The sequence below is a fragment of the Plecotus auritus genome (genome assembly GCF_963455305.1).
Source record: "Plecotus auritus genome assembly, chromosome: 13".
NCBI lineage: Eukaryota > Metazoa > Chordata > Mammalia > Chiroptera > Vespertilionidae > Plecotus > Plecotus auritus.
This window is the reverse complement of record NC_137779.1, coordinates 8,423,919-8,447,593: the sequence shown is the minus strand read 5'-3', so window position 1 is coordinate 8,447,593 and position 23,675 is coordinate 8,423,919. Positions and strand designations below refer to the sequence as shown.

The following is a 23,675-nucleotide window of genomic DNA, read 5'->3' as shown; positions in this document are numbered from 1 at the left end:
TTTATCAGGACAAACCACTTTGGGAAGGTAAGCATAAGAAGCAATAGGAGGGAGTGAAGGAAATGGCCACCACATATTGCAGAGACACACTGGAAGGCAAACATGGCCCAAAGAAAAAAGTCAAAAGCAGGTTATAAAACTAGTGCTCTGCTCCAAGGTCAACAACTGGAACCAATAAAATGAAAAAACCTTGCCCAGCCAAAACCGGTTTGGCTCAGTGGAAGAGCGTCAGCCTGCGGACTGAAAGGTCCCAGGTTCGATTCCGGTCAAGGGCATGTACCTTGGTTGCGGGCACATCCCCAGTAGGAGGTGTGCAAGAGGCAGCTGATCGATGTTTCTCTCTCATCGATGTTTCTCTCTCATCGATGTTTCTGACTATCTATCACTCTTCCTTCCTCTCTGTAAAAAATCAATAAAATATATTTTAAAAAACAAACAAAAAAAAAACCTTGCCCAATCCTGGGGTCAGTATGTGACTCCAGGAAAGAGCTGTGCATTAAGGGAACTCCTGAGAGCAAAGAGGGATCCTACTCAAGGGGCCTGTCGTGATCTGAGGACCAAACACTCCTAGCCTTGACCAGAGAGGTCTAGTGTTGTTCTAGAAACACGGGGCACACCTGGAGCGTGGGGACCTGCAACCGCATGCCCTGCATTCATTCACTCGTCCCACTGAGGGCAGATGTTAAGTCTCTTACCCCTCCTCCCTAGCAACTTGGGTTTTCTTCTCCTTCTTTGCGAATCATGGGGAAACTGGATGTCTGTACCTGTTACATCTCACGAAGCTGAAAGCAATAAAGGATGACCGCTATGGCCGGTTGTAGATGTTTCTCCATTGAGGAATCGCCTTAACACAGGGTTTCCATGACCGGGGAAGAGAGGCTCCTGCTGGACCACAACCAAGGCGACCAGTCACTCATGGGAAATGAGAACAAAATCCTCCGGAGCAGTAAGTCAGACTCTCAGGTTAAAACGGTGCTTGCCCCAGGCACACACGTATCCCAGATCCACCTAGAAAAAAATCTGCGAGCACATGGTAGCAGCTGCTGGAAACCTGGCGCTAGATTAGAATGGAACAGTATCTTTGCGATCTCAGACAGTTTTAGACAGCAGCATACGGTGTTCAGGGCCCACTCCTGAAGATGCTGTTAAAATAAAACCAAAATAACTACCTTGAGAGAACAGGCATGTGCTAAGAGGCCATTTTATCTGGGTGAAGGGATGATTTAACTCATGAAACTAAAGAACGTAAGAAAACAACAACCACAACAGTTTCCTTGAATATATTCAACTATCAAGGCAAGGCATTCTTCCATATAAAACATTATAATTTTCCCGCTACTACAAAGAAATCCAATAAATAACTGTACAGTGAAGGGCCCCGATGAACACTGTGAGTGACCCTGGGTCCCAGAGCAGCTGCAATGGTGGAGGTGCCCACATCACCAACCCCTCCCCAAGGTCGCCCGCAGTTTGGTCTTTTTCAAATGTGACCCGCTCGTGTTTCCAAGCTGCTTTATAGATGAGTCCCATCTGGTAAAGCCCGGCGGGGAGTGCAGCCCAAGAAGGGGTCAAAGCCAAGGTTTCCGCACGACAACTCTCTTCTTCCACGGGACTGGTGACCGCTGAGGCCTGGCTTCAGGCTAAGTGCTTTAGCCGCATGCGCTTAGAAAGTCTTCTGTGCCCATCACTGCGCCCATCACGCTGGGAAGAGCTCGGGAGGGCTCTCTCCATAGCAATACTTGGCTATGGGATCCCTGTAGGTGTTCTCGTGCTGCACGCTCTGTTGGCAAAAGGGAAGACAAGAGCTCCGTGAGAGAGCAGTCGCACACACCTCCCTTCAGAGCTGCCGGAGTCCAAGCGGGGCTGCTGTCAGGCACTCCCTGCAGGAGCCTGGCCACATCCATCTCCAAATGTCACTATCAGACTCCCAGGCACTTTCTGGAACAAAGGCGAATGCTCAATGCAGAATGCCAATGAAGAGCATGAAAATGGACATAACATCACTGCATGACTGTTTCTTTTTATGTACACAAGTGAGTTTTTAACAACCTCACTGCAACTCAGGACAACTAGTTTTTCTCAAATTATTTTATATTAAAGTCCAAAGGGTGTTTTGCACCTGATCCTGCGCTTCAGAGAAATTCAGTAGCTGGTTCTGAACCCTGAAAATATGGAGGAGATACATTTCAAATCGCTTTCATAAAGTTTTAGGTATCTCTGGGTTTGGCACTTGGGCCAAATCCCACAATACCAGACAAGCCTTATTTGGCTGAGAAATAGGAAGTGTGATTTAAAACAGACAAACATCCCAATGGCTAATTTTTCAGCAATTTGTTTTCATACAGGCAACTTGAGTTTTGGCTAGTCTAGAGTTCATTAATTAGCCCAAGACCAATACTAAACATCTACACTGTAAGTATTAATCCAATTTACAGACATGTAGCCAAAAGCTTCTCTTTCTTGGGATACTGCTATATAAATTGACAACTGGGAAATATCTCTTTACAATAAAAAGACTAAGTCAGAAAGCTTAGCATCTTCACTCACAACGGGAGATAACTTCTTGGTTTTATCAGTTAAAGGAAGAAAATATTTCGACTTTTCTGGCAACCCTCAGAATGAGAGAGAATCTGAATCAAAGTAAGTCACGTGTTCAGCCTTCCTCCACATTTCCTTTAAGGCCTATTCAAGTGGAAAGCTCTTCCAACAAAACAAGCCCACCAGGAATTTCTTCATGTTTTCAAATGCCCATTATAATCCCTGGAACATTTACCCAATGATGCTGAGTGCTCTAAGAGCAGACCAGAGACATAAAAAGTGGCGTAAAATCAAAAGGTGGACTACAGACAGACATATGGCAAAGAGTACAGAGTTCCAGAAAATGACAAATGAGTCAGTTATCTCAGACGAAGCCAGTACAATCTTGGAAACACCATGAATAGAGGCCAGAAGAAGCGTGCTTGTATAACAAACACGTCTGGTGATTTTAAAAAGGCAGCCCCCGCAACAGCCCAACCACAAAAGCCGAGAGCCAAGGACACAGTGATGGACTTTCAGACGCTTTCAGCAGCAGGTGCGACGTTCAGAGCCCAAAGAGCAAAACATGTCATGACAGCATGCTGATGAGTATGGAGAGCGTGACGACCTACATATTACGCATGTATTTTTAAACACCACCTGCCCCTTCCCCTTGAATCCTAAAGTAAACCGTAACTCTGTCCCAGAACAAATTACTATTTATTCTCAATGAGTGGTTGCTGAAAAGCCTCTGTTCTGACAAAAGAACTTCTCTCAGAAACTGGACTATTAGGGTTCCACCCAGATTTGAAAGTAATTTTAGGCTCCCACTTAAAAGTATAGACATGCCAATCAGATGGGGAGATGCAAGTTGATTAGACCTTGATTTAATATAAATATTTTACTTCTCTAACTTGTATAAATCTCAAGCTGACATTCTAAACACTCATTCCACCAAAGCTTCATTTGAATCTCTTCTCCATTATCACTCATATCATATGACATATGATAATCAAACCTCTATTATCATATCTTCCCACCCACCCTTACTCCTACCCACCCATCCCCCAGCTAGAAACATCAGAGCTTCTGACCTGGGATGAGGTCCTGCATTTAGCCAAACACAATTCAAAGTGATCCTCCACTGCCATGAAGAGGTTCTGGAATGCCACAGCTGCCCGGTTGAGAAAGCGCTCCAGGAGAAGTTGCTATGGAAACAAAAGTTAGTGCCTATAATAAATTCCAGACTCAGCAGCACAAGGTAACCTTGGATATTTCTCCTAAACTAGGAGACTGCTGATGGGGGGTAGGGGCGGGGGTAAGAGTGAGGGAGGCAGCCAGCTCAAAGGGGAAAGAGCACTGGTATCTTATTCATTAGATATCTGATTAGCAAAACAATGGCCCATTCTGCAAAAGAACCATTCAAGTAACTGGGAACCACCTCCTTCCCTGTAGACAAAGGCTACTTCACAGCAGCAATTTCTGACACCTACAAAGTTCCCTTCTAAGTTCTATTTTCAGAAGAATTCAATGCTCATCGTAAAATAAGGGCAGAAAGACACGAGCAGATGCAGAACAAGGAGCAGCTCTCCATACCTTGTTGGGCTGCAGGCAGCAGGAAACGCAGTGCTCGTAAGCGCTGCAGCAGCCGTTGGACAAGCAGCCATCACAGCAGTACTGCTTGGTGCCCGGGACGTTGACATTACAGCAGCCATTCACCAGCAAGTCCTTCCTTTCACAAACATATCCTGCAAGTCAGAGACTACCCTGAGTATTAAACCAGCAGGGATCCCAACTCACTAGTGATCTGGACTCAGCAACGTATGCACTGTGTGCAAAGAACAGAGACAGAATCTGGAGAATCCTAAGCACCAAAGAGGTAGGAGAATCGACACTATGTGATGAGGGCTTGTTTCATACGTGCCATCCTTTAAAAAACACGAATTCCCACATTAGAAGTAGGCTCCAGCCTTACCTACCTAAAACAACCTGTTAGTCTGAGCTTCGTGTTTGATTTAATCTCCATGCTAAATCACGCCTGTGTTTTCCTATTCTAACCTAGGAAAGAAAGCCATTTTTTCATCTACACCTGTAGAAAAATGCCGTTTTTTTCAATACAAAAATCTGAAAATAGATAAAGCCAAGGCATTAATTCCCAAAAGAGAAATCCTTCTAGATAAAAAACAAACACCCGTCCCCTCCTTTTTGCAAGTATCTTTTAAATGCTTGCCATTTATTTAATGGTTTGGAAGATTTTTTTTAAATTGAAGTAGTCACACCTCACCTTTACAAATTGATTTAGGCTGTTTTCGAGTATATATGCCAAGTATTCAATTACCCCTCAGCATTAGGAAAAGGAAACCCTCTAATACCCCAGAAAGAAAAATCCTCCTAATTCCCTCCACTCCTCATAAATCCCATCATCTAGCCCAGCCAGCGTGGCTCAGTGGTTGAGTGTCCACCTATGAACCAGGAGGTCATGGTTTGATTCCCAGTCAGGGCACATGCCTGGGTTGTGGGCTCGATCCCCAGTGTGGGGGTGTGCAGGAGGGAGCCGATCAATGACTCTCTCTCATCACTGATGCTTCTCTCTCTCTCTCTCTCTCCCTCCCTCCCTCCCTCTCCCTTCCTCTCTGAAATTAATTAAAATATATTTTAAAAATAAAAAATAATAAATAAATCCCATCATCTCTGTACACACACTCCCTCCAAACCAGCCAATCCATGCTCAACTTTAAGGAATGAATCGCCTTGCAAAAGTTAATTTATTGTTCAGAGCTGCTAAACAAGACATTTCTCTACATCTTTCTGGGAGTGGGAAAGAAATATGTGAGAATAAGTGCCTGAGGGACACCATTTGGCCCTTGGGAAACTCCCAGGTGTACACACAGCTCACAGGTGCACGCACAAGCCCACAGGTATATATGCCCAGGCCCACAGGTGCAGAGCAGCTGTCCATCCAAATACCCCAGCTTCTTAATCCTCAGAGAATGAGACTTGGTGAGGTATACTGTTGTTTTCAGAAACTACTCTGGAAAACAAAGTCAGCGCTAAAGTAGGAGGCACCAGGAACACAACAGAAGAAACTAAAAGAGCCCTCCTTCACACTTGGAAAACTGGGGCTTACCTGGGAACTGGTGCTTTCTGTTACTTTAACTGTGCCATTCTGTCTTCTAAATTAAGAGAGGATGATTCCAGCCCTGGCCAGTGTGGCTCAGTGGATAGAGCGTCGGCCTGCAGACCAAAAGGGTCCCGGGTTTGATTCCGGTCAAGGGCATGTACCTCGGTTGCAGGTTCCTACCTGGCCCAGGCCCTGGTTGGGGCATGTGCAGGAGGCAACCAATCAATGTGTTTCTCTCACTTCAATGTTTCTCTCTGTCTTTCCCTCTCTCTTCCACTCTCCCTAAAAAATCAATGGGAAAATATCCTCGGGTGAGGATTAACAAAGAGAGAGAGAGAGAGAGAGAGAGAGAGAGAGAGAGAGAGGGGGGGGGGGGGGAGGGAGGGAGAGAAAGGGAGGGAGGATGATTCCAATGCCATCACAAATGTTTCTGGGATTACAAGCATTATAAATACACAAACAAACAAAAAAATCCAAGTAAGCCAAAATGTTTCTTGAAATTCTGCCCCAAATAATAAATACACAGCAATCTTACCACTTCTGGGTCAGGAAGTTGTAAAATATAATGTGACTTACACTCCATTTGTTGAAATTATCTTTCTGCCCTTTTCTCTTTTTCACATTCTCAGTATCAACATCAGGCCTTCTCTCTCTCCCCAGTGCTAACTGCCAGCAGCCTTGAAACCACAGGTCTTTCTAATTTCTGGTGAAAGAAAGCTCACCAAAATTTCACCTTTTGCATCATAAATCTAAGCATGCAAACGTCATTTCCAACAGGAATTCTGTAAGGTCACAACCGCAGTGTGTTGCTATTGACTGAGAAATTAACTTCTAACCTTTGGAAGTCTGAAATTCTAATTGGTCGTCTTATTTAATAAGGTGTTACCCTGGCAATATTTATTGTGACATCTGCTTCCCAAAAGGCATAAATTCCTGCAAGTTTTCTTCATTAAACTGTTTCTCCCTTCTCCCACATTCATGGAAGTAAAATATAATCTGTGGCTCTTGAATTTTTAATTGCTTGATTCATAGAACTTTTTACTTAATAAGTCTGAGAGTCTTTGTCTCACTCAAAATAATCAGAGGAAAATTTTTCTTTGGCTAGCTACAAAATGACAAATTGTCATTCATAACCTAATATTAAATATTAAAGCCAAGGCACAGATGTCATGTTTTCTCACTATGAGTGTCACAAAAAAACACCACAACAGTTTATAAGAGAAAAAACACTGAACTCCAAGTTTAGTCCTAGTCCCATGTCTGCCTGCTGGCTAGCTGTGTCATCTGATGGAAGTAACTTTATTCTGTTAAAAATAAAACACAGGTTATTTGCAATGTTATTTGCTTTTCCCTTGAGTTCCTTAACCTCTCAGTGCCTGTGTCTTCACCTACAAAGTGACAACACCTTTATAGGTGTTATGGCAATAGCTAGACCTCATAGGACTGTTACAAAATCAAATGGGATATTCAAGGAAAGCTTTAACCCAGTGCCCAGCACATAGTAAGAGCTCAATTAAGGCAGGCTGAGGATTAGTGGGAGTCTCGCTTTGGGAAGACTGAATATCTCAGCTGCTTGTGTAACTCCTTGTAAGAACTTTAGCAGCTGTCTAATCCAACTATCTCACCAGCACAGGAATCACCTTTCTGTCTAAAAGGAAACAGAAAACTCTGGGAGAAAGTACCAAAACAGACTACTATTTTAACTGTAAGAGTAACACATTTTGAATGTGCTTATAATTCACTTGAGATTGCCTAATCAGTCATTAACAAATGCATTTCCTAAGTACCGATTATTATTCAAGTTACCAAAGAAAACTGAGCTCCTATCCTATAGAACTGACCAAGATGAGAAGAAAAGACGGGTGAGCAGGAAGTAGCAGAGGCACTGATGTGTGATAAAATGCTAAAACTCTAAGTTATAGGCACAAGGAGTTAGAATTATCAAACCAAGCTTCTCTGGTGCTGTGGGGAACCTTGAACAATGAGTTAGGTCTGAAAAACAAAGAAGACGTGAGAAATGTTGGAAATGAGCGCGAAGGGAAAGGCACCGTATAAAATCCTATTTAAAAACCCTAGGAATGGTGGCACCAGAACACTTCACTGACTGCAGGAGGAGAAGGAAGCCAGCCTTACCTAGTTCGTCGGTGATGAGGTGCTTCCCTTGGATGGAGTTCCGGCACTGGTTGCTGGGCCGACTGCTATTGCCCAAGTTAAACTGCACTTTCCACAGAATGGGCTGATCATGGTCTTGAACCTGGAGGAGATTCCGATCTCTCACTGCCCTCTCCTCCTACAAAGAGACCATAAAAGAAAAGGTTAAAGTATCGTTTCTTATATTTTCACCAATTTTTTCATAGAAATAGCAACAGGACAGACACAATTTTTAAAAAGTTTGCACAGGAATCTGCATTCCCCTGGTATGAGCAAAATCTGAGCCAAAGTCACAAAAATCAAATGCAGAAAAATAAATTAAGGCTATGCTATGCTTCAGACCTGGAATTCTTACATGAATGCCCGTTGATTACGTGCACATTATAAATGGTATAAAAGTGTTAAGAGCTGAGATAACGGTATGGCAAGGTATACTACAAGCTATTAACATGGAAGGGACATAAGTGATTATTAACAGCTTTTAGCATTTTTGGAATATTTTTGTTTTTAAAATGATAAAAACATTATTTAAAAACATAACTACCATTAACAATAGGAGACACTAAGGGATCTACAGAAACACTATACTAGCCTTGAAAGTTTCCTATAAATCTGTAATTATTCCAAAATAAAAAGTTTATTCCAAAATAAAAACATAATTGCCCTAGCTGATATGGCTCAGTGGATAGAGTGTCAGCCTGTGGAATGAAGGGTCCTGGGTTCGATTGTGGTCAAGGGCATGTTCCTCAGTTGCAGGCTTGATCTCCAGCCTTGGTCGGAGGCAACCAATCAATGTATCTCTCCCACATCAATGTTTCTTTCTGTCTTTCTCACTCCCTTCCACTCTCTCTAAAAATCAATGGAAAAATATCCTCAGGTGAGGATTAACAAAAAAATAACCAAAAAACATAATTACCAACATTAAAGACAAAAATTGCCCACAATCCCATCACTTACATAAAGTGCTATCTATTTTTGCATATTAACTTCTAGCCTTTTGACCCTGACATTTACACTTACAAATGAGGATGCTTGGCATTCAGCGCTTCTTGACACTAATTAGATGGTAAACCATTCAAGCATCTACATTATCTCGAGAATCACATTTTAAGGCTACATAATAATCCATCATGTTGATGTGCCATAATTTGTAAACATATCCTCTACAGATCAACATTTAGCCCATTCTAGACTTTTGTTATCAGATAGCAATGTAATAAAAATGTAGTTTTTATTCTCTTGAATAATTTGTAGCAGTAATTATTGTAAGTAGTCATGTCATACAGTGCCAAATAACTTCCCTGAAGTTATACAGACACCATTTGTAATATTACCTGCATTTACATAAAATAGTGTTCACAATTTACCACCGCCTCACCAGGACTGGATTGTGTTCTTTAAATTACTAGTGTGAAACAATCCTTCAAGGTGGCTTTCATTTCTGCTCTGCCCCTCCCTCTTACTTCTTTTAAAGGAAAGAACTGGCACCAGCAGGAACAGGATGGGTTATGCAAAAACAACATTTGTATTCTTCGGGTGCAAGAAGAGGAGCTAAGTGCAGAAGCCTGGGGAATTAGGGCAAATCACTTAGGTGCACACTGCTTAACTACCTGTGAATTCATACTCCTCTGCTCTGCTGGGACCTATCAGTTAACTGCATAATCAAGCTACGTGCAAACTAAACTGAGCATCAAATGCTGCCCTAGATAAATTAACAGCCATGAGGACTGTTAAGAGGCTGGTCAAAGTACAGTAAACTGGCTCTCACAAGGTTAAAAGTGCTCTTAACATTACTCTCAAACTATCCTGTTATTCTTCCTGAGGGAAAAAAAATACACAAGAGTTCATGGACAAGTGCATCCCAGAAGGACCTCTTCCACATAACTACATTCCTGGTAAACAGGAAGGCAATTCTCCCAGCACTTGAAATTGTTTTCAAACATGAATATTCAAGACCTTGCCAAACGGATTAGATAAGAGCTGTACAATCAGAAAGATTGTACAGAGATTGTGTAAGATAGCAATGGTAATGGATTAGTACATGTTCACGTGTGTGAAAGTCTAGTCATGCAAAGGGTGTGGTGAAGGGGCACTGATGAGATTCCTTTATTGGATAAGTACTTTTAGAGCTTTCTCCAAGTGTTCCACCTACTCTATTAGGTTGTCTCAATTTTATGCATACACACACACACACACACACACACACACACACACACACACACACGTTTTTTTGATTCATTCAAAGGTTTCAAGATCGTACAATGCATTAAGAAAATAGAGACAAAGGTAGCCAGGTTCTCTATTCCCAAAGAGCCTCCAGAGCAGTTGATAAAGAGGTTTTAGAAATCAGTGCAATCGACCACCAGCGGGGTCCACAGGGACTACACCGGGGTACAAAGAAAAGAGCGGAACAAAAAGGGACAAACATGCACACACGAGAACTTCCTTCATAAACTGTGAAGGAGCTACAGAAATGTTTTCATTACTCATGTATGTTACTTAACCTCTGATTTTAAAGGGGGTATATTAATAACTGTCCTATTTTTCAGGGGTCATCATAGGGTCAAATGAGATAAATGTTCCATTTAAGTAGTGAAGCCCTAGATAAATTAACAGCCATGAGGACTGTTAAGAGGTGGCTTTCATTGCCACTAAAAGAAGGCATTGCCATTAAAAGATTTGCTTATGATTCTTAAAAGAAAAGAAAGTAGGGGGGGGGGGGAGTAATGGCCAGGAGGCATCCCAAATGTCTAATATTTGGGGAATGAATGCCTCAATATGGCCTAATCAAGGAAAATTTTAGTTATAAAAAACTGTCCTTACAAAGCACTTTTAAAGATGGATACAATACATACATGTAAAGTGAAGAAACAGTATGCCCAATTATATTTTAAAAACATGAAAAATGAAGGGAGAAAATATGCCCAGATATCATCAGCGACTCCCTCTGGTTGGTGAGACGGTGAGTAGTTTTCCTCCTCTACCCTGTACAGTACACTTCACAAACTTTCTGAAAAATATATATACACTGGTGGTCAGTGGAAAACAAAAAACAGATGAGCAACTCTCTTTTATGATTTATTCCACTTTACTTTAGAAAGTATCTAACTTGGCACCAATTTACATAGTTAATTACTTTCGAGCTGAAGGCATGAATATGTTTTCATGGAGTTACGCAAATAGCTGAGATATTCAGAAACTATACCACTTGAACAAGTCTGAGACCATTTCCCTACAAGAAAGGACCCCTAAGGGCCCTTCTGACTCCAAGATTGGGATTTCTGTCATCTCAGCTCACACGCCCCACACAGCATCAGGCCCACCTTGCCGCTCTATCATGGCATCTTGTTTTGTTTCCTTCGTATCATACATCACTGTCTGAAATAACTTTGCTTTTTTGCCACTTCTCCCCCTGACCCATCCCCGCAGAACAAAGGCTCTTGGAGAGAAAGGTTTTTCTGCTTTGCCCCTCACTGTATCTCTATCATCCAGCAGACAGTGCCTTAGCAACACAGCTGGTGTTCACTGAACATTTGTTAAGTAAATGTGCCCAAGTCACCTGGCACTACTCACCATTCCCAATCCTCTCCCCCAGTGGCACCCCTGCCATTGTCACTAATTTCTCCTGCGCTGCCATCTCTATAATTTAAACTATCCCCTAAAGCATTAATTAACATGAAAACCAAAGAAATGAGGAATTCAAAGCAGTAGAGGATAATCAACGATTCTCTAGGTACAAAGCACCACCTCTGCTCCAGGAGTTCCTGGTCTCACTGAAGCAGAGCTCAGATCCTAAGGAGCTGGGAAGTTTTCCATAGCCTCTTCTCAATGTATCCTAACCTCTCCCCACCCCGCTCATTCCCTGTCACCACCTCCATGTTCCAGATGAAGACACTGAGGCCAGGCCAAATGAAGCAGACCCCCCTCAAGTCACCTAGTTCTGAGTGGCAGACACCAAAACCGCAGCGGAGAGCGAAGCAGGAGCAGCACACAAAAATGCAAATGGGAGAACGTCAGCCAAGTTTTTGGACCCAAGGATCGTTCATACTCCTAAAAATTACTGAGGACCCCCAATATCTGGATTTATAAGGGCTATGGCCATTGATATTTATCATATTGGAAATTAAAACAAATTCCTAAAATACATGTTTTCAATATATTATTTTTTATTCATTTAGCAATAACAATGAACCCATTACTATTACATGTCAACCATTTTTGTTGTGTAAAGAAATTTAGTGAGAAGAGAAAATGTTTTTACATTTCTGCAGATCTTTTCAGTGTCTGTCTTAATGGAAGACAGCTGGATTCTCATATGTCCCCCTGCATTCAATCTGTGCAGTATGTTCAGGTTGAAGCACCTGAAGAAAACCTACCTCACACAGATGTGCAGTTGGAAATGGGAGGAGCAATTTAATGGTTTTTCCAGATAATTATGGACAATCTTCTTTGATGCTACATCAGAACTTGACAAGCATAGTAGCTTCTTAAAAGTTCACTGCAAATGGTACAACCACTTTAGAAAACAGTCTGGCAGTTCTTCAAAAAGTTAAACAAAGTCACCATATGACCTAGCAATCCCATTCCTAGGACCAAATCCAAGAGAACTGAGAACGTATTTCCTAACAAAACCGTGTACACCAATGCACATAATAGCATTATTTAAATAGCCAAAAGGTGGAAACAACCAAAGTGTCCATCAACTTATAAATGGAAAAAAATCAAAATATGGTAGATGCATACCAGGGAATATTACTCGGACACAAAAATGAAGTAGTAACACATGCTACAACATGGATGAATCCTGAAAACACAGGCTTCTAACCGAAAGAAACCAGACACAGAAGACCACAGAATGTAAGAGTCCATTTATGTGAAATGTCCAGAATAGGCAAATTCATAAGACAGAAAGTTGACTGAGTGGTTGCCAGGGGCTGACTGGCAGGCACAGAAGGGTAAAGCTGAAGTGTTTGTTTTAGCCCTGGCTGGTTTGGCTCCGTGGATAGAGCGTTGGCCTGCAGATTGAAAGGTCCCCGGTTCGATTCGTCAAGGGCACATGCCAGGGTTACAGATCCCCAGTAGGGGGCGTGCAGGAGGTAGTGGATTGATGCTTCTCCCTCCTCGCTGATGTTTCTCTCTCTCCCCCTCCCTTCCTCTCTGAAATCAATAGTGTGTGTGTGTGTGTGTGTGTGTGTGTGTGTGTGTGTGTGTTTGTTTTACTTAGTTTTTGTTAGGCTGCGGGGGAAACCTGCAAAACAAAAATTTTGCCAATAGTTTTAAAGAAATCACAATCATCATACCCATCAAAAAATTTTTTTAACCCAGCTTGTCATAATTTACAGGTTTTAAAAAGACACATTGTAATTTTTTTAAAAATGAATAAGGCTCCAGCCCAGAATGACTCTGTTGAAAGTCGTCCCATGAACTGAAAGGTCCTGGGTTCAATTCCTGGTCAGGGCACATGCAGGGTTGTGGGCTTGATCCCCATAGTGGGCATGTAGGAGATAGCTGACTGATGTATCTCACATCGATGTCTCTCTTTCTCTCCCACTCTCTCTTTAAAATCAATAAAGACATATTTTTACAAAAATGAACAAGGTGCACTGGAGTACTTAAAAGGAGGTTGTAAAGAAGGTCAGAGTGGACAGCATCTGACTAGTAGGAATGTGCCAGATTGAAAGGAAAGGAAAAGTCATCCCAGTTAAAAAGACTCAGCTCGGCCGGCATGGCTTAGTGGTTGAGTGTCAACCTATGAACCAGGAGGTCATGGTTCGATTCCCGGTCAGGGCATAAGCAGGGGTTGCAGGCTCCATTCCCAGCATGGGGCATGCAGGAGGCAGTTGACCAATTACTCTCTCTCATCATTGATGTTTCTGTTTCTCTCTCTCTCTCCCTCTCCCTTCCTCTCTGAAATCAATAAAAATATTTTTTTAAAAAAAGACTCATCTGTTCCAATATCTGAGTCCCCATGAAGTTCCTGGCAGAATTCTATGGGCTGGGATTCTATGAAGAACACAATCCTCTGTTCTCAAGAAAATTACACTCTAAAAGGGACAGATCAGCAAGTAAACGAACAAGAAATGTTCAGTTCCTACCACAAAGGAAATAAAGCAGGACTATGGGCAAAGGGGAAGAAATTTAGATTGTGTCACCCCGTGTGGCCTGAGGCAGTAATATTTAGTCTGACCTGAAGTGACATAGAAGATTCACCATTATCCTGGATCAGTCTGGGGTTGGTCGAGTGCAGTAAGAACCCAAAGAACTCATCACCCCTATTGCTGGGTAGAGAACTGACTGCAGGACAAGAAAGGAGGCATACACCTGTTGGTGGCTACAGCTTGGTCCAGACAGGGATGAAGGTAACTTGACTTAAGGTGGCAGCAGTGACAATTAGGAGAAACGAGTAAGTTCAGGAGACACTGTCGAGTCAGAAGATAATAGAATTTGGGGTTTTCTGGACAGGTCCAGACTGGAGTTATGAGCTGGGATCTCAAGAGCATACAGCCTGTACTTGACCAATGATGCCAGAGATCACCCGGGCCAGGTAGGGAGGAAGGCCGAGGTCTGAGTTCTGGCTCACTCACCACACGCAGAGGCCCACCAGCCAGAGAAGGGACAACACCTGACCATGCCTGGGAGGTGGCAGAAAACACCTACATTCACTCCAATGTCACCCACACGTCTCCGCCAACAAAAGACGCTTACAACACTCAGCCTGTTTGCCTACACCTCCCTGTCTTCCCTTTTCCGGGCTCCCCTGCCCACAACGTTTATGTTTATTTATTTTCTTCTGCTCATTGCTATGTTTTATGTATGAACTTGACCCTTGAGAGTGAAAAGGGGGTTCTTTTGATAGCTAGAACACCTTGGGGTAAGTTCATCCTTTCTAAAAACCCTAACGCTCAAGTTGGACTTCTAAACTAGCTACTGCTTTGGGTAACATTTCCTACCAAAGCACCCTGTCTTTTCTCCCATAAATTCGCACATGGAATTAAATCTAAGGAGGTGGGGAGGTGGGAAGAACATTGCGCTCAAGCTATGCATAGAAAGGACACCTCATGGTGAGTCTCGCAGGTGGACCACTGGGCCCCCGAAGTAAACGAAGGGCAGACACGCAGCGCTGGGCTCGGAGCTCGGCTAGTTACTGGCCCAGCCAACCGCTCTCGGAGGCTCGGTTTCGCGGCTGTGATACGGGGCCACCCTCCACCCCCAGGACAGCCGCGAAGATGCAGTGAGAAATGCACGCCGGCGGGGCAGGTAGGAAGCAGGAGGGGGCAATAAGGGTAATCACCACCAGCGCAAGGGCCACAGCCCTGGGTTCGAGCAGCGCCTTCTCACCCAGGTACCCACGAATGAGCAGGTCCCTCCGCCCGTCCTCGGTCCTGGGCAGGAATGCCCACCTCCCCGGACACGGGAGCAGCGCGGCTGCAAGGCAGCTCCCCGACCTGGGGAGGAAGCCGGGCGGCCGGGATAGCGGCCCGCGGCGCCTGGAGCAAACGCAGGACAGCGAAAGGCCACTAACCTGCTTGAAGGTACTGGTGAGGAAGTAGACGAGCGAGAGCCCGAAGACCAGGGCGAGCACCCACCTCTTCCGCAGGAGCCGGCGCCACACCATGGCCGCCAGGTTCACCATGCCGGCGCGGACGCGGGGCGCGGCGGCCGGGGCGCGGAACGGGGCAGGCCCGGAACCCGGGCGGCATGGCCCCTACGCGGCGGGCAGCCCCATTCCTCACGCCGGGCGCCGGCCCCGCGGCCCTCAGCCCAGCCAGCTCCCGACAGCCACCCCGCGCCGCCTCACGTGACCACGTCCTATGTCGCGCCTTCACGAGCCTTGCGATTTCACCCGGCCTTGTTCGGCCTCATTGCCATTGGTCCCTGCAGATATTCGGATTCCTATTGGCTGGATCCCGGAAAGGGGGCGGGCAATCATGTGCGTGCGGCGGGAGTAGCTGTGCCGGGCTCCTGCGCCCAGCCAGTCAACCCAAGAGAGAATCCTGTCAGAGGCCGGAAGCCCTCGAAAGTCACGTGCTCCCAGGGCTGCAAGAATGATTGGCTTGGAAGGACATGAATGATGCCGCTGTGATTGCTGAATCGTCTGGTCAGGTAAAGAGAGATAGCGTTGGTTGTTTTTTTTTGCTTTTTGGTGTTGTTTTTTTCCCCTGCAGTCCGTGTAGACTCCTGCCCTTGCAGTCCCTAAGGCGTTTTGCGTTGAACGTTGGCTGCAGGAATGAAAAACGCTTCCGGCATTGTACCCAGTGCACCTGCCAGCTTCCAGTGCAACTAATGCAGGAGATGCTCTCTTGCATGCATTTCGCTGCAGTCGGATAAAGGTCTGGGGGCCCAACTTAAAAAATGACATGTATTATAATTCTTTATAAGGCAGTAGTTCGATTCCAATGCATCCCCCGTGCAAAAATTTATTCCAGAATTCAATATTGGAATAATTAAGGTCTGTTTCCAACAGAGTATTTGGAGCCCCTGCAAAAGCAAGCATATGAAAGTAGAATCTTGGGCATTTCATTTAGGAGGCTGGGTCAGATTTATGGATGGAAGCTTTAGGATACAGTATTTTAGTTTCCCCAAGGATTTGCAGGTGATGGGGTATCTTCAGATGAGGACATTAAGCTGGCATTGCAAGTTCTGAAAGTTAAGATTTTTGTTGTTGTTGTTAATCCTCACCCAAGGATATTTTTCCATTGATTTTTAGAGATAATGGAAGGGAGAGGGAGATTCAGAGAGAAACACAGATGTGAGAGAGACACATCGATTGGTTGCCTCCTGCATGCACCCCAACCAGAGCCAGGGAACCTGCACCCAAGGTACGTGCCTTTGACCAGAATCAAACCCAGGACCCATGGAGCCAAACTGGCTAGGGCGAAAGTTAAATATTTACATAATGAGCTTTCCTTCATATATGAAAATGGAACTACTGAACCATTTCTTAACTGAGTTTCCAAAAGCTAGTGGGTTTTCTCTTTAATCATTGGTCCTAGTAATACCAATGCTGACCTCTGAAAAAGCTGGCCAGGATGGGGAAGCCATTCAACAGCCAATTATGGTGGCCTGAACTAAAAGAATCAGATAGCATATTTGGTTATACAAAAAACATTGAAGGAGGCTAAACCTATTCATGGGAAGTCTAGCACCTTTGTTTCTCTTCTAGGGTGAAAAGTCTGGGAGGGAGCAAGGGATGTAGGAAAAGGTACCGAGAAACCCATGGATGTTTTGCTCATTGAATAAGTCTTGTTGAGTGCTCCTCTGGGCCAGGCAGTGTTCTAGATGCTGAGGTAGAGGGGCAAACCAGGTAGACAGGCTCCCTGCTTTTGTGGCACTTGCCTTCTACTAGGGGATACATCATCAATAAGTAAGCAAGCATGGAAATAAGTGCTATGAAGAAGGTTAAACAGGACAATGTTTGGTGGGTCAGGAGGTCTAGAGGAGAAGGCCTCTGGGAGGAGGTGACATTTAACCTGAAGAAATTAGCCACAAGGAAAATCATTCCAGGGAGAAGGAACAGCAAATGCAAAGGGCCTGAGGCAGGGACAGCTAGTGTGTTTGAGGAACAGAAAGGCTACTGTGGATGGAGGGGAGTGGTTAAACGGAGAGTGAAGGGAAATGTGGCTGGAAACAGGTACGCTCGCTCCATCAGATAGAACCTGTAGGCTGTGAACTGAAGCTGGATTTTATTCTGATTACAATGGAAAGCCATTGGGGGTTCTAAAACATATGTTCTGTATTCCCCAATTAGGACTCAGTTTCACAACAGGACAAAATGCATTGAGATCATGACCATTCTCAGGAGCCCTAAAGAGGGATCAGTGAGAAGCTAATCAGAGATTTGGAGCAGATGGAATCATATGCTATAGCCCATGATGCTCCAAGATTATTCAGAGGTTCGGGGCATCCATGGACTATTCATGTAAGTGTTCTGTTCCACCCAGGGTTTGGAGTCTCTCATAAACCCCCCTGTCCTGTGCATCTGTCTGGAGAGGACGAGGCACGGGAGGCCTGCCTTCTCTGCAATCCAGTGATCACATCCCCATCTGGATCCCTGCATGCCCACTTCAGGTGTCGTCAACATGGAATTCTGAAGTCCATGTGGCTCCTCACAGTAAACAAGGTGACGTGTTTCCATGAGAATTCATATATTCATTACCACTTTATTCATTGTGAGCGCTGGGAAGAAGCTTTGGGTTCAGCCACGCCACCCCCACCCATTTAACAGATGAGGAATATGGGTCCACAGAGAGGTGACTGATTTGTCCAGAGTCAGACAGCAAATTAGGGGCAGCATCAGTCTAGAATCCACGTCTTCTACTGCCAGTCTGCTGCTCACTTCACCTCATCCGTCACCTCTTTGCTGCACAGTTCAGTGCTTTCCTCTCTCCCGTGAGGACTTCCTCCACGTCTGGGTCTCAACAACCTCATCTGTGAAATGGGGTGAATAACACTTTCCTCAATAGGATTGAGTGTTGAATGGCATAGCAGATGGAAACAAGGTTTGGAAAGTGTCAGAGCGCTCTAGGGATATGAGATATGAGTAGTGCTTATTTATAATTACCATGGCAATCTGACAGGCAGTGGGGATGTTGGGAGACTCTGGCTTATGCCATGTGTTGGCTTTCAGGTCTTAAGGAAAATGCAGAGACGCCACAGCAGTAACACGGATAACATTCCACCTGAAAGGTAGGCATCTTTTGGTTTCGTTCCATCTGGGGGCTCTGGGCTTCGAGCGGTCAGAGGCAGCTCAAAACTGTATTGAGTAATACCTGCATCTCAGGGGTACGTGTTTGAGGAGCAGAGGAGACCTGATTAGAAACTACTTTGCACAGTGATGGTATATACTACTCAAGGCACAACTGCTGGCTGTTGCTCTTATGGTAATTCTCAAAGCCTGTGTGACAGGTGATGCACTTGACTCATTGTATCAATGATTGTGCCCATGAGATTTTAATTTATGGAGGTGACTGAGTGACAACATGGAGAGGCTAATGCCATTGAAAGAAGATCTTTATTACTTACATTTCCCGAGAGAAGGGGACATGTTACACCACGTAGGGCCACATGGGGAAGCACCAGGGTCGCTCAGGAGGCAGAAAGGGGCAAAGGGAAAGCTTAGGCCGCAGCTTTGATTGTGTTTTCCACACAAATCAGGCCAAGGCAGAGGAGACAGCGTAGCATTGTCTGCTTTGAGCAGTGTCAGCGGGCTCTGGGCTCTAGGGTGGTCTCTGGTTGTCTGGTACCTGGTCCTGGGTGATTCAGGGCAGGAGAAATATTGGCTGGATATGTGAGCATTAGATCAAGGAGGTGGCTGGGGATATGGGCTCTGGATTGCAAGGAAGTTGTAAACAACTTTGGCTATTGGTTTGCCCCTGTAATGAGTGGGTGCCAAATAGACAAATACAGAATCTAAGAAAACACAATTAAAACACTCTGAGCTAGGATTTCTCCAGTTAAGCTCAAGAGAGAACACACCATGGGACCTGTTCTCAGGTTGTGACAGTATCTCAGCCCCAGACTCCTGCCCCTCTGCCCCTCCCCCGCCCCCAACATGCTAGTACATGCATGCAATGAGCAGGCAAACCAAGCTTTTCCTCCCTCGGATCACATTCCAGTTCCCTTGCAATTCAGAGATTGGCTGCAAAATCAGAGTACCCACCAGTTCCAGCACTGGGACTGAGTTTTGCATCAAGCCTGCCTGTTCTGCAGGGAAGAGCTCTGGCCTTAAATCAGACGACTCTTGGCTAAATCCCAGCTCAGCCACCTCCCACCTATGATGCCTTTGGCAAGTGACTTCACCCCTAGGCCTCCATTTCTCCACCCATAAATGGCAGATAATGACACTCAGGTTTCTTGTGAAGGAGTGAATGGATAGGAAAATGCACAAACACAGCATCCAAATAATAAGCATGCCCATTGGAGCTTTTCCAGCCTCTGAAGACAGAATGGCTGTCTGCTCTCTAGTGAACCATGAGATCTTTGGGGGCAGAAGGAGAATGGCCACCGTGTATTGCACTCACTCTGTGCCATTGATGAGGTCAGGACTTTTTTTATCACCATTCTTACAGATGAGGAAACTGGGGCTCAGAGAGTCGAAGTGAGTTACCTAAAGTCACACAGCCAGGAAGCGGCAGGGCTGAGATTGGGATCCCAGTCCACTTGCCAGCTGTCTCCCCCACCCCCACCCTGAGTCTGTGCATCGAGCCAGCACATTTTGGTGTCTCCTCTCTGGGCAGATCCACTCCTCTCCTGGGTTGCTTCCCACACTAGCCCTTAAGTGGTTAAGCTAGAAGTACAGCCTCTGGCTCCCCAAGGAATAGTCTTTCCCATTTAGGCTGAAATCTCGGCTGGATGCTAGGGCCCAGCTATAAAAAGCCGCTCGGTGGATTGAGTCTTCACTGGTTGTACTAGAGGTCCCATGAGCCCAGTGAACTCAGAGTGTTGGTGAGCTTAAGGAGGCCAGGAAGACTCTCCAGGTCCTCATGGGGCGGCAGGAGGGAGAGAGTGGCCCCCATGTGGGCCAATGTGGGCACCTGCCAGGACTCAGTCTTTCTTAGCTTCTTAAAGTGCAGAAAAAGCTCGAGGCCCCTTGAGGATCATAGCCATGGTGTCAGTTGTTGTTGTCATTATTAATATTATCTTTATTATCATGCCAAACCCAAGGGGGTGGGACCACACATTTCCTGGGATTTTGGAGGCAGCAGGGATGCGCCAGGTGGTAGGGGAGTAAGTAACCATCTTTAAGCTCCCCTCCCTTGCACCAGGTTTGTGATAACTTACCCCCGGGTCAAGTTTGTGAAGCCAGAGTAATCAACCCTGAGATTTCTCCAGACCAGCATCACCCCTGCTGGGTTTCACAGGTGTTCTCCAAAACAGCAGTCGCCAACTGGTGGTCCTCAGACCTTGGTGGTCCGTGAGGTCCGAAAGGTTGGTGACAGCTACTCTAAGACATTCATAGGTTTTCCACATACACACACACACACACACACACACACACACACACACACAAATTACAAGGTGAAATAAGTTTGGAAAACACTAAGTTTAGGCATAATTAATTTTTCCAATTGCAGGCCCTGTCAGAGCCTTTAGTATGCTCATTCATTCATTCATTCTTTCAAACACTATTTCTTGAGCATGTTTTATGTGCCAGCTGCATTGTGCTGGGTAGGAGAGATAGACAGTGGGGGGCAAACAATCATGATCTTTGACTTCATGGCACAGAGCCCAGTCTCATTGCTTACTACACATGAGAATCACCAGGGGGCTCTGAAGACCTAGGAGAGGCCAGGCCCCACCCTCAAAGATTTTGGTTCAGTAGGGCAACACTGGGTCCCAGGCACCTGTACCAGGTATTTTTCAACAGCTCCCCTGAGTGATTATAACGTGCAGCTAGGGTTGAGAGCCACAGGTAAGCAGTGAATGGTGATTTGGGACCAGTCCCGTGCAGCTGAGGTCAGGATGCAGTGAGAACTAGGAGTAAGGAGATGTCATCTTCTGGGAGTAGGGAGGGCAGGCTCCACCGAGGAAGATGAGCATAGGTACCGAGGTGGGTCAGGGCGAGGGTGACATCCAGTGCAGGGGGCAGCCTGTGCAAAGGCCCTACAGGAGGAAGCCCTGGGTAGTGAGGGAAGGGCACACGGTGAGATTGGAGTTTGGGGCTAGGTAATCCAGGGTGTCTGACATGCTCATCTCTCTGAGCCTCAGTTTCTTTATCTGACCATCTGTGCAACTTTGGACAAGTCATTCTCTCTCTCTTTCTCTCTGTGTCTCAGTTTCTTGATCTGTCAAATGGGGGTATTATTAGGACCTTAACTCTCAGGGTTGGTAAGAAGATTTAATGAGTTAATCAGTAGAAAGCACTTAGAAAACTGTCTGGTACATAGTAAATTTTCAATAAAGATTATGGCCCTGTTGCTGTTATTATTTGAATGAGTTTGCTAGGCCTGCCGTGGCAGGGTACCGCACACTGGGGGCCTTAGACAACAGAAATATATTTCCTTGTGTTTCTGGAGGCTGGAAGTTAGAGACCAAGGAGATGAAGACATTGTCGGTGTTGGTTTCTTCTGAGGCCTCTCTCCTTCGCCTGTAGATGTCCTCACATCATTTTCCCTCCTGTGTGTGTCAGTGTAAGGACAACATTCATATTGGATGAGGGCCTGCCCTAATGACCTCATTTTCATTTAGTCACTTCTGCAAAGGTCCTGCCTCCAAATGACAGTCACACTCTGCTGTCCTGGGGGTCAGGGCTTCACCATAGGAGTTTGTGGGGAGACATAATTCAGCTTAGGACATTATTGATACTGATTAGTTCCCCAGTCCCCCTGGGTGACTGTCTGACTTGGTGGGGCTTTCTCTTCCCTTCTGGCCTAGAAATCGCAGCCAAGCACTCAGCCCCGAGGTGAGCGTGGATGAAGGGGGCGTCTTTGAGAGCCTGAAGGCAGAAGCCGCCTCCCCGCCCGCACTCTTCTCCGGCCTCTCCGGCCTCCCAACAGGCAGCCTTCCAGCCGCCCCGTTCCCATCCAGCCTGGTGCTGGGGGCCTCTGCCAGTGGTGGGGACGTGTTCATCCAGATGCCAGCATCCAGAGAGGAGGGTGGAGGCCGGGGCGAGGGGGGCACCTACCACCACCGCCAGCCCCACCACCACTTTCACCACGGAGGACACCGCGGGAGCTCGCTGCTGCAGCACGTGGGCGGGGACCACCGTGCGCACGCAGATGAAGCCGGTGATGAGCACCCGGGCACTCCCGCCCCTGCCCTGTCTGAGCTGAAGGCGGTGGTCTGCTGGCTCCAGAAAGGCCTGCCCTTCATCCTGATCCTCCTGACCAAACTGTGCTTCCAGCATAAGCTCGGTGAGTCCCAGGGACACGGGGATTTCAGCTGCGGGTAGGGGGCTCTCCATCCCAAATGCCAGGGAAGGGCGGCAGAGGCCCTCACCATGCAGTAAGAGTGTGGGATTCTGAGTCAGACCTGAGTTCGAATTCTGGCAGACTCGCTGTGTGACTTCAGGCAAGTCACTCACCTTCTCTGAGCCTCTGTTTCCTCATCTGTCCAGTGGGGGTTGTGATAGGAACTCCCTCACTGGTTGGTTGGTGTGAAGGACTAGAGTGTAGTAATAAAGAGTTCAGACTACTTGGGTCCGAATTCAGGCTCTGCCCCTTCCTAGCTGTGTGACGCTGGATTCGTTATTAACTTCTCTGTGCCTCATCCATAAAATGAGGGGTATAGTACAACATACTTCATGAGATTGCAGTGAGGTTAAATGAATTAATATGTTTAAAGCACTTAGGACAGTGCTATGCAAGGATAGGTTATTATTTTCATTATCTTTCTTATTAATATACGTAAGATACTTAACATAGAATCTGGCACAGAGCAAGTGCTCAATAAATTCTCCCTATTGTTAGTAGTATTAGGAAATAAGATAATGGTTCATAAAGTGATTAGCCTTGAACCAGACACGTACTTCACATTTAATAAGTGGTCTCTAGTACACTGTCATCATCATTATTATTATTACTTATTGTTACTACATCATGGTGTTGCTGTGCCCGGGAGAGTTTTGGGCTCTTGTTTTAGTCCTATAGCAGGAATGATGGTACAAATGATCTCATGCCCTACTGCGTCCCGTAGACAATATCTGGAGCAGATTAGGCCATTCTATTTGCCCCTTTCTGGAGGTTCTAGCTGACTCACATCACCCCACCTTCCTTGTTGGGGTGCTATCATGGCTGCCTCCCTTTCATTCCTAGAAATAAAAGCCAGTATGTTTCCCTTTTATCCTGAGTTCCCTTATATTCACAACTTAAATTTTATTCTCAAGTATGGCCAATGTCTTTTTCATTTGGCAGGTTTGTTTATTACTCAAAGAGGAAAACAGAAGGGA

General features: G+C 45.5%; 2 protein-coding genes across 8 annotated transcripts in view; one reads left to right on the top strand and one right to left on the bottom strand.

The window, feature by feature from the left end:
* Positions 1–1,265: 1,265 nt before the first annotated feature.
* SPRING1 (SREBF pathway regulator in golgi 1) lies at positions 1,266–15,615 on the bottom strand. Of its 2 annotated transcripts, none has more exons than XM_080650034.1 (5): positions 15,312–15,615; positions 7,772–7,928; positions 4,114–4,265; positions 3,612–3,725; positions 1,266–1,780 (listed from the first exon to the last, which is right to left on the bottom strand). In XM_080650034.1, exons 1-5 carry the CDS (start codon positions 15,420–15,422, stop codon positions 1,697–1,699), a joined length of 618 nt encoding a protein of 205 aa, XP_080506160.1. In that variant the 5' UTR covers positions 15,423–15,615; the 3' UTR covers positions 1,266–1,696. The 2 variants fall into 2 exon arrangements, with proteins under 2 accessions (XP_080506160.1, XP_080506159.1); XM_080650033.1 differs by having other exon boundaries at positions 15,376–15,599.
* Positions 15,616–15,734: 119 nt separating this feature from the next.
* RNFT2 (ring finger protein, transmembrane 2) overlaps positions 15,735–23,675 on the top strand; it is a 47,910-nt gene continuing 39,969 nt past the window's right edge. For 3 of the 6 annotated variants that reach the window (XM_080650391.1, XM_080650389.1, XM_080650392.1), the window contains exons 1-3: positions 17,601–17,708; positions 18,417–18,475; positions 22,163–22,641. In XM_080650391.1, the coding sequence (XP_080506517.1) occupies positions 17,637–17,708; positions 18,417–18,475; positions 22,163–22,641 (610 nt within the window). In that variant the 5' untranslated portion in view covers positions 17,601–17,636. Of the gene's footprint in view, positions 15,893–17,600; positions 17,709–17,730; positions 17,910–18,416; positions 18,476–22,162; positions 22,642–23,675 lie in introns of those variants that run through there. The other 3 variants (XM_080650390.1, XM_080650394.1, XM_080650393.1) reach the window with 2 other exon arrangements.